General features: G+C 52.2%; 2 protein-coding genes across 2 annotated transcripts; one reads left to right on the top strand and one right to left on the bottom strand.

Annotated features, from left to right (window-relative positions):
• Positions 1–78: 78 nt before the first annotated feature.
• On the top strand, positions 79–4,388 carry TREMEDRAFT_59953 (uncharacterized protein; the record flags this gene model as incomplete). Its single annotated transcript, XM_007002601.1, has 8 exons — positions 79–151; positions 205–417; positions 481–618; positions 708–1,077; positions 1,128–1,982; positions 2,191–2,515; positions 3,009–3,305; positions 3,984–4,388. The coding sequence occupies 8 exons, from the start codon at positions 79–81 to the stop codon at positions 4,386–4,388; spliced, it is 2,676 nt and encodes an 891-aa protein (XP_007002663.1).
• Positions 4,389–9,039: 4,651 nt separating this feature from the next.
• TREMEDRAFT_59951 (uncharacterized protein) lies at positions 9,040–10,477 on the bottom strand (the record flags this gene model as incomplete). The annotated part of the gene is made up of 5 exons (XM_007002600.1): positions 9,040–9,391; positions 9,509–9,848; positions 9,938–10,075; positions 10,139–10,351; positions 10,405–10,477. The coding sequence occupies 5 exons, from the start codon at positions 10,475–10,477 to the stop codon at positions 9,040–9,042; spliced, it is 1,116 nt and encodes a 371-aa protein (XP_007002662.1).
• Positions 10,478–14,359: the final 3,882 nt, after the last annotated feature.

Raw genomic sequence — 14,359 nt, 5'->3', positions numbered from 1 at the left:
TCCATCGTCTACACACTATCGTACTTGCACCTTTTTTACCTTGAATCATCTTTTATTTCTTTAAGTATTTTTAACGTCATGGCCCCTCCTACTCCCACCTCTAACCCTTTCGCCGCCATGAGGAACTTTGGTGGTATGGTGTCGTCTGCTCGTGAGTTATTCCTCGACACTTACCTTACTTCGCCGGACTTGGCTGATGTTCAGTTTCCTTCGGCGACAGATCTCGCCAAGTCTCCTCCCTCGGCCTCGGCACCCTCTCTTTGGGGGAGCCGTCTGGCGATGTCCCGCCTCCTCGCTCCGCTTCTCCTCCCGCCGGTCCTCCCGCTGGTTCTCCCTCTGCTTCTCCTCCTCCTGGTTCTCGCTCTGCTTCCCCTCCTGCCGCCAGCCCTCGCCGCAGGACGCCCGCCTTTCGTCCTGGTGAGTCTCCGTCCTCCTCCGACCAGGAGTCGCTCAGTGGTTCGGAGTCGGACGATCAGTCAGACTTCGAAGGAAAAGGGGGTGATTATAGTGATGAGGATGATAGAATCGTGTCGGAGGGTGAAACCGAGTTAGAGGAACACTCGGATGATGATATGGTGGCGGTTAGTGTAGAGGACAACAACGTAGATAGTCCTGAGCGTGAGTTCTTCGTCCAACCTCTCACACCTTCGCCGAACTTGGCCTTGTTTATCTGTTCTTTAGCTCTTCAAGACATTGCTAACTCGCAGCCGCTCCTGCCCCTCCCCCTGCTCAAATTGTGGGCCAGAAACGACGCCGTTCCCTCTCCTCTTCTTCTTCTTCCTCTTCTTCTTCTTCCTCTTCTTCTTCCTCTTCCGGGGTTCTCCCCCCCCCCAACGCCATCGCCGCTGCCGCCGCTGCTGCCGCCGCCCGCCCTGCCGCCGCCATCGCTCCTGCTGCCGCCGCCGGTCCTGCTGCCGCCGCCCCCGTCGCTGCTCCCCCCCCTTCTCCCAGAGGGGAGCCTTCGCCCAAACGGGTGAAGAGATCACTGCGGGAAGAAGAGTACTTGTGGGAGAAGATGAAGTCCGAGCCTGGTCGTTGGATCGCGGTTGGTGTTGACGAAGCGTGTGATCGTTGCCGGTGAGTCCACCTATTCGTACTACGCCGAAGTTACTCCTGCTAATTAGTAGACGTGAGATTATCACGTATAATCGTCCAAACTGGCCCTGCCTCAAGGCAGTCAGGCCACACAACAAGGCCCTCCGTTGTGCTTCATGCACGTCTGGCCCCTGCTCCTTCTGTCCCGTTTCCTCTGCCCGGGACATCCCGCCCCGTCCCTTCGACGCTTCTCCTCTCCCCCCTCCCCAGACTCCAGCGTCTGTCCCCCGTTCGCGGGTACCGCCTTCGTCTCTCCGGTCGGTTCGCCGTACTTCGCCGGACCTCCGCCCGTCGCCTCCGTCGCCGTCGCCCTTCGCTCCTGTGGCCGGCCCATCACGTCTCCCGGCTGTTCCTCCTTCGTCTTCTCGCCGTCCTTCGGCCTCTGCTCCTTCGGCCTCCCGTCCTTCGGCGCCACGTCCGTCCTCTCCAGTGGTAGCTTCTCCTCCGGCTCACAGCACCCGAAGTCGGCGTCCTTCTGTTCCTCCGGCCACTTCGGCGGCCCCTCCCGTCACCCCTCCCTCTGCTTCCCAGAAGACACCGAAGTCTTCTTTAAAGAAATCAAAAGGGAAATCTAAAGAGAAGGAGGTTGCCTTCAATGATGGTGATGTGGAAGGTGAAGATACTCAGCGTGCTGGTCCCTCTGCTCCCCGGTTGTCCCTCGTCCACCCTCGTATCTCCCTGGACATCCGTATTCCTGAGGACGAAAAGGAATTCGCCACTTATCGTTCTCTCGTCCTCGGTCTCACTACTCAGCTCGAGGCCGCCCGAAATGATACATCTCTCCTGCTTGACTTCTCTTCTCGTCAAGCTAACGCTTTAAACAATCTCACTGCGGCGTTAGTAGATGTAGTCAACACTGAGGCTCTGGACGACGAAGCAAGGACAAGGTTAGCGGACGTCTCTCGCCGAAGCCTTACTGAGATAGCCGATGTTCGCCGAAGACTGTTCGACACCCCCTTCCTAGTCACTCCTTGTCACGAACTACGTCGCGACACCTCGATTACTCCACCAACAATGACCCTCCTTTGGCCATCAAAACCCCATCACGCCTTAACCTCTTTACTCTACACGTAACTCAGGACTTCTGACACCAAGTACGGCGAAGTTAGACGGAGTTAGGCTAAGTAGGGACAATGGGAGCAGAAGTGCGGCGATGTTAGGCGGAGTTAGTCTAAGTAGGGACAATGGGAGCAGAAGTACGGCGAAGTTAGACGGAGTTAGGCTAAGTAGGGACAATGGGAGCAGAAGTGCGGCGATGTTAGGCGGAGTTAGTCTAAGTAGGGACAATGGGAGCAGAAGTACGGCGAAGTTAGACGGAGTTAGGCTAAGTAGGGACAATGGGAGCAGAAGTGCGGCGATGTTAGGCGGAGTTAGTCGAAGGAGGAAGAGGATGGCCGAGGGCTCGGGGAAGTTGGACGAAGTGCGTTGAAGTACGTCAAAGCGCGAGAGGGTTGGATGAACGTCTAGGAGGAGTAGATAATATTAGCTGAGAAGATCGCTGAAGTTCTTCAGCGATCCTTGATTGTTGTCAGTAGTGAAAGACAGATAGAGATAGCTATAAATCAAGATACATCGCCATCAGTAGAACAAAACCCTAGTTAGAGTAACTACGCCGAAGTACGCCGTAGTTACACCCCTTTCGACGTCTGCGCCCTCCTGGTTGGGTGAGACATCGACTCAGAGCGTGAAGTTAGCCGAGGTTCGTCGACCGTCGGTCTATTAAGAAATAGTTGTTCGACGGCCGTGACAGTATCAAGGATCGCTCTTACCGACGACCCGTGCGAACCTCGGAGAAGTACGAAGATATTATGGAACCAGAAAGGAGAGTTACGCGAGGCATGAGTAGGGATGGAGACAGGATGGAAGAGAACGAGAGGAGAGCATTGGAGGAGCTTAGCAGAGCAATGGGGCAGGACCTTGGAGTGGAGGATAGTGTGGGGGGATCAATTCAAGGAGATGAGTTCGTTCCACCGGTGCCTTCTAACCCTCCTTCTCCTCCGTCTAATGCTCTCCCACCTGCGGGATCCCCACTTGGATCAGACCAAACCCCACGCCCAAGAGAGAACACTGGAAGTACGGCGAACTTGGGAGAAGAAGGAACACAAGGGGTGGTGTTGGCCTTGATGCAGATGGTGGCGAATATGAACAAAGACATGATGGAGGAGAGAAGGCGTAGGGAGGAATGGGAACAGAGAAGAGAAAGGGATACAGTGGGCGGGATTGCAGAAGGGATATCAGAAGGAGTGAGGTACGCCATGGGACGGCAAACTTCGGCGACCCCAAGCGTAGTGGGCGAACAACGGAAGGGGATAAAGCTACCTAACCCAGACCTCTGGAGAGGAGATCGGAACAAGTTAACCGCCTTTCTGTCTGAGTGCGACGTACATTTCGAATTGAACTCTCATCTTTTCCCCGACGACACTAAGAAAGTCTTTTTCATGATCTCTCATCTACGCGAAACACCTCTTCTTGCAGTGCAGCCCGATCTATCCAAAAGACCTCTTCCTGAGTACCTCACGACACACGATCAGTTCATTAAGTACCTCAAGACTAACTTTGGTGATCCAGACGAAGAAGGAACTGCGGCCCGACAACTTAACGACCTCAAGCAAATCGGGTCTGCTTCGGACTACTTCTCCGCCTTCCAGCGACATGTTGCGATTCTTAAGTGGTCTGATGATGGAAACCTAGTTGACCGAGCCAAGAAAGGACTAAAATCGCACCTTCTAGATGAAATTGCAAGACACGGTAGATCGTTTGGGACTGTGAAAGAGCTATTGGAGTTTGTGATTCCCTTGGACAACCGCCTGTGGAGGAGACAAGTGGAGAAGGAGGCAGAGAGGAAAAGGGAAGGAGGGATAAGGACAACGACAGTGGTGGAAAGTCAGAGGACGGAGAAGAAAGAAGAGAAGAAATGGGAAAAGGGGCAACCTTCGGCGCAGGGTGGTGCCCAGGCGGCTATGATGTCGACGGTGGTAAAGAGTACACCGCCAAACATCGACGAAGTTCGCCGAAGATGGCCTAGGCCGAGCTCCGATCTGAGGGAGACAAGGAGGAAGGAGGGGAAGTGTACCGAGTGTGGTGAAGCAGGACATTGGCTGAAGGAATGCCCTGTGAGGGAGGCTAAGGTTAAGGTTGGACTGTTGCCTCCATGGGGGGGGAAGTTCGGAGAACGTGGTGGAGGATCGGGAGGGAACGCAGTACCTCTCGGACAGAGGAGGAACTTGAATGCGGTTGGAGGAGAAGTAGATTTGGAAGAGGACCAGGGAAAAGAAGAGGACCTGTCGCAGTAGGCGAGGCTCGGCGGGTCCGCCATATTCTCTCGGCCACCATTCCCAAACCCATAAAAGAAACACAGCTGATGGAGCCAGAGGATTGTGAATACAAAAATACACCACTCAGTACCCCTTGTTCATGCAATGTCGATAATCATCTCCTCATCCCTTCCGTTTCCAGAGATCAACCTAAATCGGACATTTTCATTAATGGAATAAAGCTAACTACGCTCTGGGACACTGGAGCTACTTGTTCATATATAAGCCCTAGGGCGGCAGCGAAGATAGGTGTAGAAAAGAGGCGATATCAGGTGAGCGTACCCGTTCACATGTTCGACGGCTCGGTGAGTGTCGCTGGACCCATCACCGAGTTTGTCGAAGTCGGATTTAGTTTGACGAAGGACGCCGAAGTGCGATCTGTTTGTCTCGATGTAACAACGCTCTGCGACGCAGATGTTGTGATAGGGTGGGATTGGATGAGGAAGGAAGGGGTTGTCCTTGATGGAAGAGACAACTCGGTGAAATTTCCCATCCCAACCCCACCAAGTGCGGCGAAGTTAGCGGCCATAGGGCTGCCGACTCCGACGGACGCGATAGACCTCCGCGGCGAAGATGAGCTTGAAGAGCTGAGCCCGGAGGAACAAGACGAGTTGTTCCAGGTAGTTCCTGAACAATACCACCAGTACATTGACGTTTTTAATCCGAAGAAGGGAGGAGAGACCCTTCCCCCTTCAAGGTCCTACGATTTGAAGTTTGAGCTTAAGGAGGGGGCGAACCTTAAGGTCGCCTCCCTCTATGCTCAAGGAGAAGATCAGAGACGCGCGCTGAGAGACATACTAGATCGCGAAATCGCCGCTGGCCGAATTCGGGCAAGTAACTCGCCATACGGCTCACCAATGTTTATGATACCGAAGAAAGCCGAAGGACAATGGCGAATGGTCATCGACTATGGAAAACCGAACGAAGCGACCATACCAGATGCCTACCCTCTCCCTCTAATAGGTCAAATTACTGAGGAACTTGGAAAAGCAAGGTATTTCAGCAAACTAGATCTAATTGGAGCATACCAATTGTTGAGGGTGACAGAGGGACATGAACACCTGACGGCGTTCAGGACACAGTATGGTATGTTTGAATCTCTGGTTGTTCGTGATGGGCTGCGAAACGCCCCCGCGGTCTTCCAACACTTCCTAAATGAGGTGTTTAGAGAGCTACTAGGGAATGGAGTCGTGGTCTACATTGACGATATCCTCATTTATGGGAATACGTTGGAGGAATTACGAGGAACTACGGCGAAGGTCTTTGAGGTACTGCGGAAGGCGAGCCTGTACGTGAAAGCTAGTAAGTGCGAGTTCGAAAGAGATTCGGTGGTGTTTCTGGGTTTCGTGGTATCCTCTAAAGGTGTATCGGTGAACCCAGAATACATTGATGCCATCACTTCCTTCCCACGTCCTAAGAATCTACGAGAGTCAAGGGGATTCATTGGAGTTGTAAGCTACTACAGGCGCTTTGTCCCCAACTTCTCGAAGATTGCTAGACCTATCAATGACTTGACAAGGAAGGAGGTACCATTTGTATGGGGAGTCGAACAGGAGTCAGCCTTCAAAGAGTTGAAGGCTAGGATGTGTACTGCGCCGGTGTTAGCCCATTTTGACCCTACATTGAAGACGATATTACAGACAGATGCGTCGTTCTTCGGCTGGGGGTTCATAATTTCGCAGATCAACACGGCTGGTCAAGAACACCCGGTAGCTATTGAGTCTGGTGCTTTCAACACAGCTCAACTGAATTATACGGTAGGAGAAAAGGAGTTCCTCGCTGTAGTGGAGGGTTTCAGAAGAAGGAGACACTTATTATTGCAGGTAGAAACCACAGTACTTACCGACCATCTAAACCTTACCTACTGGATGGAACCGAAACAACTCAGTCCTCGGCAAGGTAGGTGGGTAGAGGAGCTAGCTAACTTCAGGTTTAAAATGGTTTATCGGCCAGGAACCCAGGCAAGTCTTCCAGATGGATTATCTAGACGGGCGGACTATCATTCCGGGAAAGGAAGTACCATGGTACAAGAGAGCAACCTTATCCAAGGTCTGCCGAAGTTCGACGAAGTTGACGCCACCACGTCGGAGTTGCGTCACCTCCTTCGAGCATTGCAAGGGACAAGGGAGGTAAAGGAAAATGATCTTGTGGACCCTATGGATCTAGTACTTGGAGTTCAGGAGGACAAAGACATAGAAGGGGTCAGAGAAGAATTATTAGGAGTCGTTTGCGCTGAGTGTTCTCATCCTACGTGTAACGATAACGTGCAGGAACCAGGATCAATCACCGAACTACGCCGTAGTTCGCGGTCTCCTCTAATCCTTCGTGGGGGGTGGAACTCAAGAGGTTTCCTCACATTCGACGATCGCATTTATGTGCCGAACTACGCCGATGCTCGGCTGAAGATCATGAAGATGCGACATGACTCAGCCTTGGCCGGTCATCCAGGTTCGGCGAAGACCCTTGAACTAGTCCTGAGGGATTATGTCTGGGTTGGAGTAAGGAAGGATGTCGAAGATTATGTTGCTGGATGCGCGGTATGTCAGAGAGCGAAGACTAACAGGCAGAAACCTCATGGGGAGCTTAAACCACTGGAGGTAGCTACGAAACCTTGGTCTAGCATCTCGATGGATTTTATCGAGGAGCTGCCAAATTCCCATGGATATAATTCCATCCTGGTAGTGGTGGATCGGTTGACCAAATGGGCCATTTTTATCCCGACTACGACGAAGTTAACCGCAGCCGGCCTATCAGAGTTGATATTGGACTATGTGGTGGCCCAGCATGGGTTGCCAGAGAATATAGTATCGGACAGGGGATCGAAGTTTACGTCCAAGTTCTGGAAGAATTTGACCGATAGTCTCGGAATAAGACTACATCTCTCTACTGCATATCATCCACAGACTGACGGACAGACCGAACGAACCAACCAGTCTTTGGAACTGTATCTTCGAATCTTCACCTCCTATCAGCAGAACGACTGGTCAAAGCTACTCGCTCGAGCTAGCTTTGCTTACAACAACACCCAGCACTCTGCGATAAACAAAACCCCATTCTATGCGAACTATGGATATCACCCTCGTTGGGCTGAAGAGATAAAGGCTAGCGAGGTCGAAGTGCCCGCTGCTACGGTGGTGGTAAAAGACTTGACTGAAATACACAAAGATTGTATCGAAGGAATTGCGAAAGCTAATGAGAAGTACGCCGAAGGATACAATAGGAAACACCGGACTACGCCGAACTTCGCGGAAGGAGACCTAGTGATGCTGTCGTTAGAGAATATTAAGACGAAGAGACCAATGAAGAAGTTAGATGTTAAGCAAAGTGGGCCGTACAAGGTAGTACGGCAGGTAGGTTCTCATGCTTGTAAATTGGAATTACCAGGAACGATGGCAGGTATCCATGATGTATTCCATGTCTCCTTGCTCCGTCCTTATCACCCTCCAATATTTCCTGGTCAGCAAGCTGAGCCACCTGGGCCAGTAGAAGTAGACAATGTGGGAGAGTCTTGGGAGGTAAAGGATATTGTGGACTCTAGAGTAAATAAGAGGTCAGGAAAGTTAGAGTACTTGGTGGAGTGGTTAGGTTACGAAGGAACAGACGATTCAGTATCATGGGAACCAGTGGAGAACGTCGATGGAGCTGATGACATATTGGCGAAGTTCCACGAACTTCACCCTACTAAGCCGAAGGAAGGGCGACTGCGAAGGGCTAGGAGATAGAACGTACTGCATACAACATAGGATTACAGCTACGTACCGCTCACTTGTCCTTACTCTTACCCTTACCTTTTCCTTTTCCTTTCTCCTTCGATCTACTCGGTCCCGCGGGATTGGTGTGGAGGCTACCGATGACCGAAGGTAGATCGAGAGTCTCAGACGGGAACGCAGTAGAGAGAGAAGCATTCCATGCCCGATTCATAGCCCCAAAGAAGTCACCGAAGTCCTGGACATCTCGAGCAGCTTGCATGCTCGGGGTCCTCCACAGAGAACGTATGGTCCGTAGACACTCGAAGGGAAGACTGAGGAGGTCGAGAGCAGTCTGGGCGGAAGCTGGGACACGAGAATTACTACGGCGACCTAACCAGTCAAGGGACGGTGGTGGCTCATACGCCATAGGAGTGACTAGGAAGGGGGTGTCGAACAGTCTTCGGCGAACATCGGCTATCTCAGTAAGGCTTCGGCGAGAGACGTCCGCTAACCTTGTCCTTGCTTCGTCGTCCAGAGCCCCAGTGTTGACTACATCTACTAACGCCGCAGTAAGATTGTTTAAAGCGTTAGCTTGACGAGAAGAGAAGTCAAGCAGGAGAGATGTATCATTCCGGGCGGCCTCAAGCTGAGTAGTGAGACCGAGGACGAGAGAACGATAAGTGGCGAATTCCTTTTCGTCCTCAGGAATACGGACGTCCAGGGAGATACGAGGGTGGACGAGGGACAACCGGGGAGCAGAGGGACCAGCACGCTGAGTATCTTCATTTTCCACATCACCATCATTGAAGGCCCTTTTGATTTCTTTAAAGAAGACTTCGGTGTCTTCTGGGAAGCAGAGGGAGGGGTGACGGGAGGGGCCGCCGAAGTGGCCGGAGGAACAGAAGGACGCCGACTTCGGGTGCTGTGAGCCGGAGGAGAAGCTACCACTGGAGAGGACGGACGTGGCGCCGAAGGACGTGGCGCCGAAGGACGAGAGGCCGAAGGAGCAGAGGCCGAAGGACGGCGAGAAGACGAAGGAGGAACAGCCGGGAGACGTGATGGGCCGGCCACAGGAGCGAAGGGCGACGGCGACGGAGGCGACGGGCGGAGGTCCGGCGAAGTACGGCGAACCGACCGGAGAGACGAAGACGGTACCCGCGAACGGGGGACAGACGCTGGAGTCTGGGGAGGGGGGAGAGGAGAAGCGTCGAAGGGACGGGGCGGGATGTCCCGGGCAGAGGAAACGGGACAGAAGGAGCAGGGGCCAGACGTGCATGAAGCACAACGGAGGGCCTTGTTGTGTGGCCTGACTGCCTTGAGGCAGGGCCAGTTTGGACGATTATACGTGATAATCTCACGCCTACTAATTAGCAGGAGTAACTTCGGCGTAGTACAAATAGGTGGACTCACCGGCAACGATCACACGCTTCGTCAACACCAACCGCGATCCAACGACCAGGCTCGGACTTCATCTTCTCCCACAAGTACTCTTCTTCCCGCAGTGATCTCTTCACCCGTTTGGGCGAAGGCTCCCCTCTGGGAGAAGGGGGGGGAGCAGCGACGGGGACGGCGGCAGCAGGACCGGCGGCGGCGGCGGCAGCAGCGGCGGCAGCGGCGATGGCGTTGGGGGGGGGGAGAACCCCGGAAGAGGAAGAAGAAGAGGAAGAAGAAGAAGAGGAAGAAGAAGAAGAAGAGAGGGAACGGCGTCGTTTCTGGCCCACAATTTGAGCAGGGGGAGGGGCAGGACCGGCTGCGAGTTAGCAATGTCTTGGAGAGCTAAAGAACAGATAAACAAGGCCAAGTTCGGCGAAGGTGTGAGAGGTTGGACGAAGAACTCACGCTCAGGACTATCTACGTTGTTGTCCTCTACACTAACCGCCACCATATCATCATCCGAGTGTTCCTCTAACTCGGTTTCACCCTCCGACACGATTCTATCATCCTCATCACTATAATCACCCCCTTTTCCTTCGAAGTCTGACTGATCGTCCGACTCCGAACCACTGAGCGACTCCTGGTCGGAGGAGGACGGAGACTCACCAGGACGAAAGGCGGGCGTCCTGCGGCGAGGGCTGGCGGCAGGAGGGGAAGCAGAGCGAGAACCAGGAGGAGGAGAAGCAGAGGGAGAACCAGCGGGAGGACCGGCAGGAGGAGAAGCGGAGCGAGGAGGCGGGACATCGCCAGACGGCTCCCCCAAAGAGAGGGTGCCGAGGCCGAGGGAGGAGACTTGGCGAGATCTGTCGCCGAAGGAAACTGAACATTAGCCAAGTCCGGCGAAGTAAGGTAAGTGTCGAGGAATAACTCACGAGCAGACGACACCATACCACCAAAGTTCCTCATGGCGGCGAAAGGGTTAGAGGTGGGAGTAGGAGGGGCCATGACGTTAAAAATACTTAAAGAAATAAAAGATGATTCAAGGTAACAAATCTGTTTTCTAGGTAAGAGAGATAGAAAGTTTTGAAAGCAGATGGGAAAAAGAGAGAAGCTCGACGAACTGCTCAGTATTTAGTATAATCAAACCTAAACCCTCGTCGTCAACATGCAGCAAACTTCGCGTTTCATCAACAAAAGGCATCGCAGGGACGATCAAAATTCCCACGCTATAGTGTCTCATCTCAATATAAGCGAGGGTTACTTCGACAAACAACGGTGTTGTTCGGCTGCCATTCAGGAAGCGTGTCTCACCTACAAAAGACACAGGGCTTCTTACGGCAAACCTCGACGAAGTTAGGGGAGTCTCATTGTTGGGTTTTGGAGTGAAAGGAGGCCCAACTACGAAGTGCGGCGCAAAGAGCAGAAGGGTGAAGGATGGTCATGGGGAGGGAGAGAATGGGGGTACTACGCTGCTAAGTTCTCTTGACACGACAGAGGTGTAATCGCTCACGAGGACGTTCGCGGCTAAAGAAGGGGGCGACTGTCACGAACTACGTCGCGACACCTCGATTACTCCACCAACAATGACCCTCCTTTGGCCATCAAAACCCCATCACGCCTTAACCTCTTTACTCTACACGTAACTCAGGACTTCTGACACCAAGTACGGCGAAGTTAGACGGAGTTAGGCTAAGTAGGAACAATGGGAGCAGAAGTGCGGCGAAGTTAGGCGGAGTTAGTCTAAGTAGGGACAATGGGAGCAGAAGTACGGCGAAGTTAGACGGAGTTAGGCTAAGTAGGGACAATGGGAGCAGAAGTGCGGCGATGTTAGGCGGAGTTAGTCTAAGTAGGGACAATGGGAGCAGAAGTACGGCGAAGTTAGACGGAGTTAGGCTAAGTAGGGACAATGGCCGAGGGCTCGGGGAAGTTGGACGAAGTGCGTTGAAGTACGTCAAAGCGCGAGAGGGTTGGATGAACGTCTAGGAGGAGTAGATAATATTAGCTGAGAAGATCGCTGAAGTTCTTCAGCGATCCTTGATTGTTGTCAGTAGTGAAAGACAGATAGAGATAGCTATAAATCAAGATACATCGCCATCAGTAGAACAAAACCCTAGTTAGAGTAACTACGCCGAAGTACGCCGTAGTTACACCCCCTTTCGACGTCTGCGCCCTCCTGGTTGGGTGAGACATCGACTCAGAGCGTGAAGTTAGCCGAGGTTCGTCGACCGTCGGTCTATTAAGAAATAGTTGTTCGACGGCCGTGACACTCCTATGGCGTATGAGCCACCACCGTCCCTTGACTGGTTAGGTCGCCGTAGTAGTTCTCGTGTCCCAGCTTCCGCCCAGACTGCTCTCGACCTCCTCAGTCTTCCCTTCGAGTGTCTACGGACCATACGTTCTCTGTGGAGGACTCCGAGCATGCAAGCTGCTCGAGATGTCCAGGACTTCGGTGACTTCTTTGGGGCTATGAATCGGGCATGGAATGCTTCTCTCTCTACTGCGTTCCCGTCTGAGACTCTCGATCTACCTTCGGTCATCGGTAGCCTCCATACCAATCCCGCGGGACCGAGTAGATCGAAGGAGAAAGGAAAAGGAAAAGGTAAGGGTAAGAGTAAGGACAAGTGAGCGGTACGTAGCTGTAATCCTATGTTGTATGCAGTACGTTCTATCTCCTAGCCCTTCGCAGGCGCCCTTCCTTCGGCTTAGTAGGGTGAAGTTCGTGGAACTTCGCCAATATGTCATCAGCTCCATCGACGTTCTCCACTGGTTCCCATGATACTGAATCGTCTGTAACCACTCCACCAACCACTCCACCAAGTACTCTAACTTTCCTGACCTCTTATTTACTCTAGAGTCCACAATATCCTTTACCTCCCAAGACTCTCCCACATTGTCTACTTCTACTGGCCCAGGTGGCTCAGCTTGCTGACCAGGAAATATTGGAGGGTGATAAGGACGGAGCAAGGAGACATGGAATACATCATGGATACCTGCCATCGTTCCTGGTAATTCCAATTTACAAGCATGAGAACCTACCTGCCGTACTACCTTGTACGGCCCACTTTGCTTAACATCTAACTTCTTCATTGGTCTCTTCGTCTTAATATTCTCTAACGACAGCATCACTAGGTCTCCTTCCGCGAAGTTCGGCGTAGTCCGGTGTTTCCTATTGTATCCTTCGGCGTACTTCTCATTAGCTTTCTCAATTCCTTCGATACAATCTTTGTGTATTTCAGTCAAGTCTTTTACCACCACCGTAGCAGCGGGCACTTCGACCTCGCTAGCCTTTATCTCTTCAGCCCAACGAGGGTGATATCCATAGTTCGCATAGAATGGGGTTTTGTTTATCGCAGAGTGCTGGGTGTTGTTGTAAGCAAAGCTAGCTCGAGCGAGTAGCTTTGACCAGTCGTTCTGCTCATAGGAGGTGAAGATTCGAAGATACAGTTCCAAAGACTGGTTGGTTCGTTCGGTCTGTCCGTCAGTCTGTGGATGATATGCAGTAGAGAGATGTAGTCTTATTCCGAGACTATCGGTCAAATTCTTCCAGAACTTGGAGGTAAACTTCGATCCCCTGTCCGATACTATATTCTCTGGCAACCCATGCTGGGCCACCACATAGTCCAATATCAACTCTGATAGGCCGGCTGCGGTTAACTTCGTCGTAGTCGGGATAAAAATGGCCCATTTGGTCAACCGATCCACCACTACCAGGATGGAGTTATATCCATGGGAATTTGGCAGCTCCTCGATAAAATCCATCGAGATGCTAGACCAAGGTTTCGTAGCTACCTCCAGTGGTTTAAGCTCTCCATGGGGTTTCTGTCTGTTAGTCTTTGCCCTCTGACATACCGCGCATCCAGCGATGTAGTCCTCAACATCCTTCCTTACTCCAATCCAGACATAGTCCCTTAGAACTAGCTCAAGGGTCTTCGCTGAACCTGGGTGACCCGCTAGGACCGAGTCATGCCGCGTCTTCATTATCTTTAGTCGAGCATCGGCGTAGTTCGGCACATAAGTTCGACCATCGAACGTGAGGAACCCTCTTGAATTCCATCCCCCACGCAGTATTAAGGGGGACCGCGAGGTACGGCGTAGTTCGGTGACCGACCCTGGTTCCTGCACGTTATCATGACATGTTGGATGAGAGCACTTAGCACAGGTTACCCCCAATAATTCTTCTCTAACCTCCTCCACCTCTCCGTCTTCCTGTATTCCGACTATCAAATCCATAGGATCAATAAGGTCGTTCTCTCGCACTTCCTTTGTTCCTTGTAAGGCCCGAAGCAGGTGTTGTAACCCAGAGCTAGTGTCGTCAAGTTCGTCGAACTTCGGCAGGCCTTGGATAAGGTTGCTCTCCTGTACCATAGTACTTCCTTTTCCTGAGTGGTAGTCTGCTCTTCTCGACAGTCCGTCCGGCAGTGTAGCTTGTTTTCCCGGTCGATACACCATTTTAAACCTGAAGTTAGAGAGCTCTTCGACCCACCTACCCTGCCTGGGGCTAAGCTGTTTAGGTTCCATCCAGTAAGTTAAATTTAAATGATCTGTGAGAACTGTAGTCTCTACCTGTAGTAGTAAGTGTCTCCTTCTCCTGAAAGCTTCAACAATAGCGAGTAGCTCCTTTTCCCCTACCGTATAGTTTAACTGCGCCGCCTGGAACGCTCCGGATTCGATGGCCACCGGATGCTCTTGTCCTAACTCGTTCACCTGCGAAATTATGAAACCCCAGCCGAAGAACGACGCATCTGTTTGTAGTAGTGTCTTCAACGAAGGGTCAAAGTGAGCCAATACTGGCGCCCTACACATCCTATCCTTCAATTCTTTAAAGGCTCTTTCCTGCTCTACTCCCCAAACAAACGGCACATCTTTCCTGGTGAGGTCATTGATCGG

The sequence above is a fragment of the Tremella mesenterica genome, assembly GCF_000271645.1.
Source record: "Tremella mesenterica DSM 1558 unplaced genomic scaffold TREMEscaffold_2, whole genome shotgun sequence".
NCBI classification, from domain to species: Eukaryota; Fungi; Basidiomycota; class Tremellomycetes; order Tremellales; family Tremellaceae; genus Tremella; species Tremella mesenterica.
Note: the sequence above shows the minus strand (reverse complement) of the source record. Positions and strands in the feature narration are given on the sequence as shown.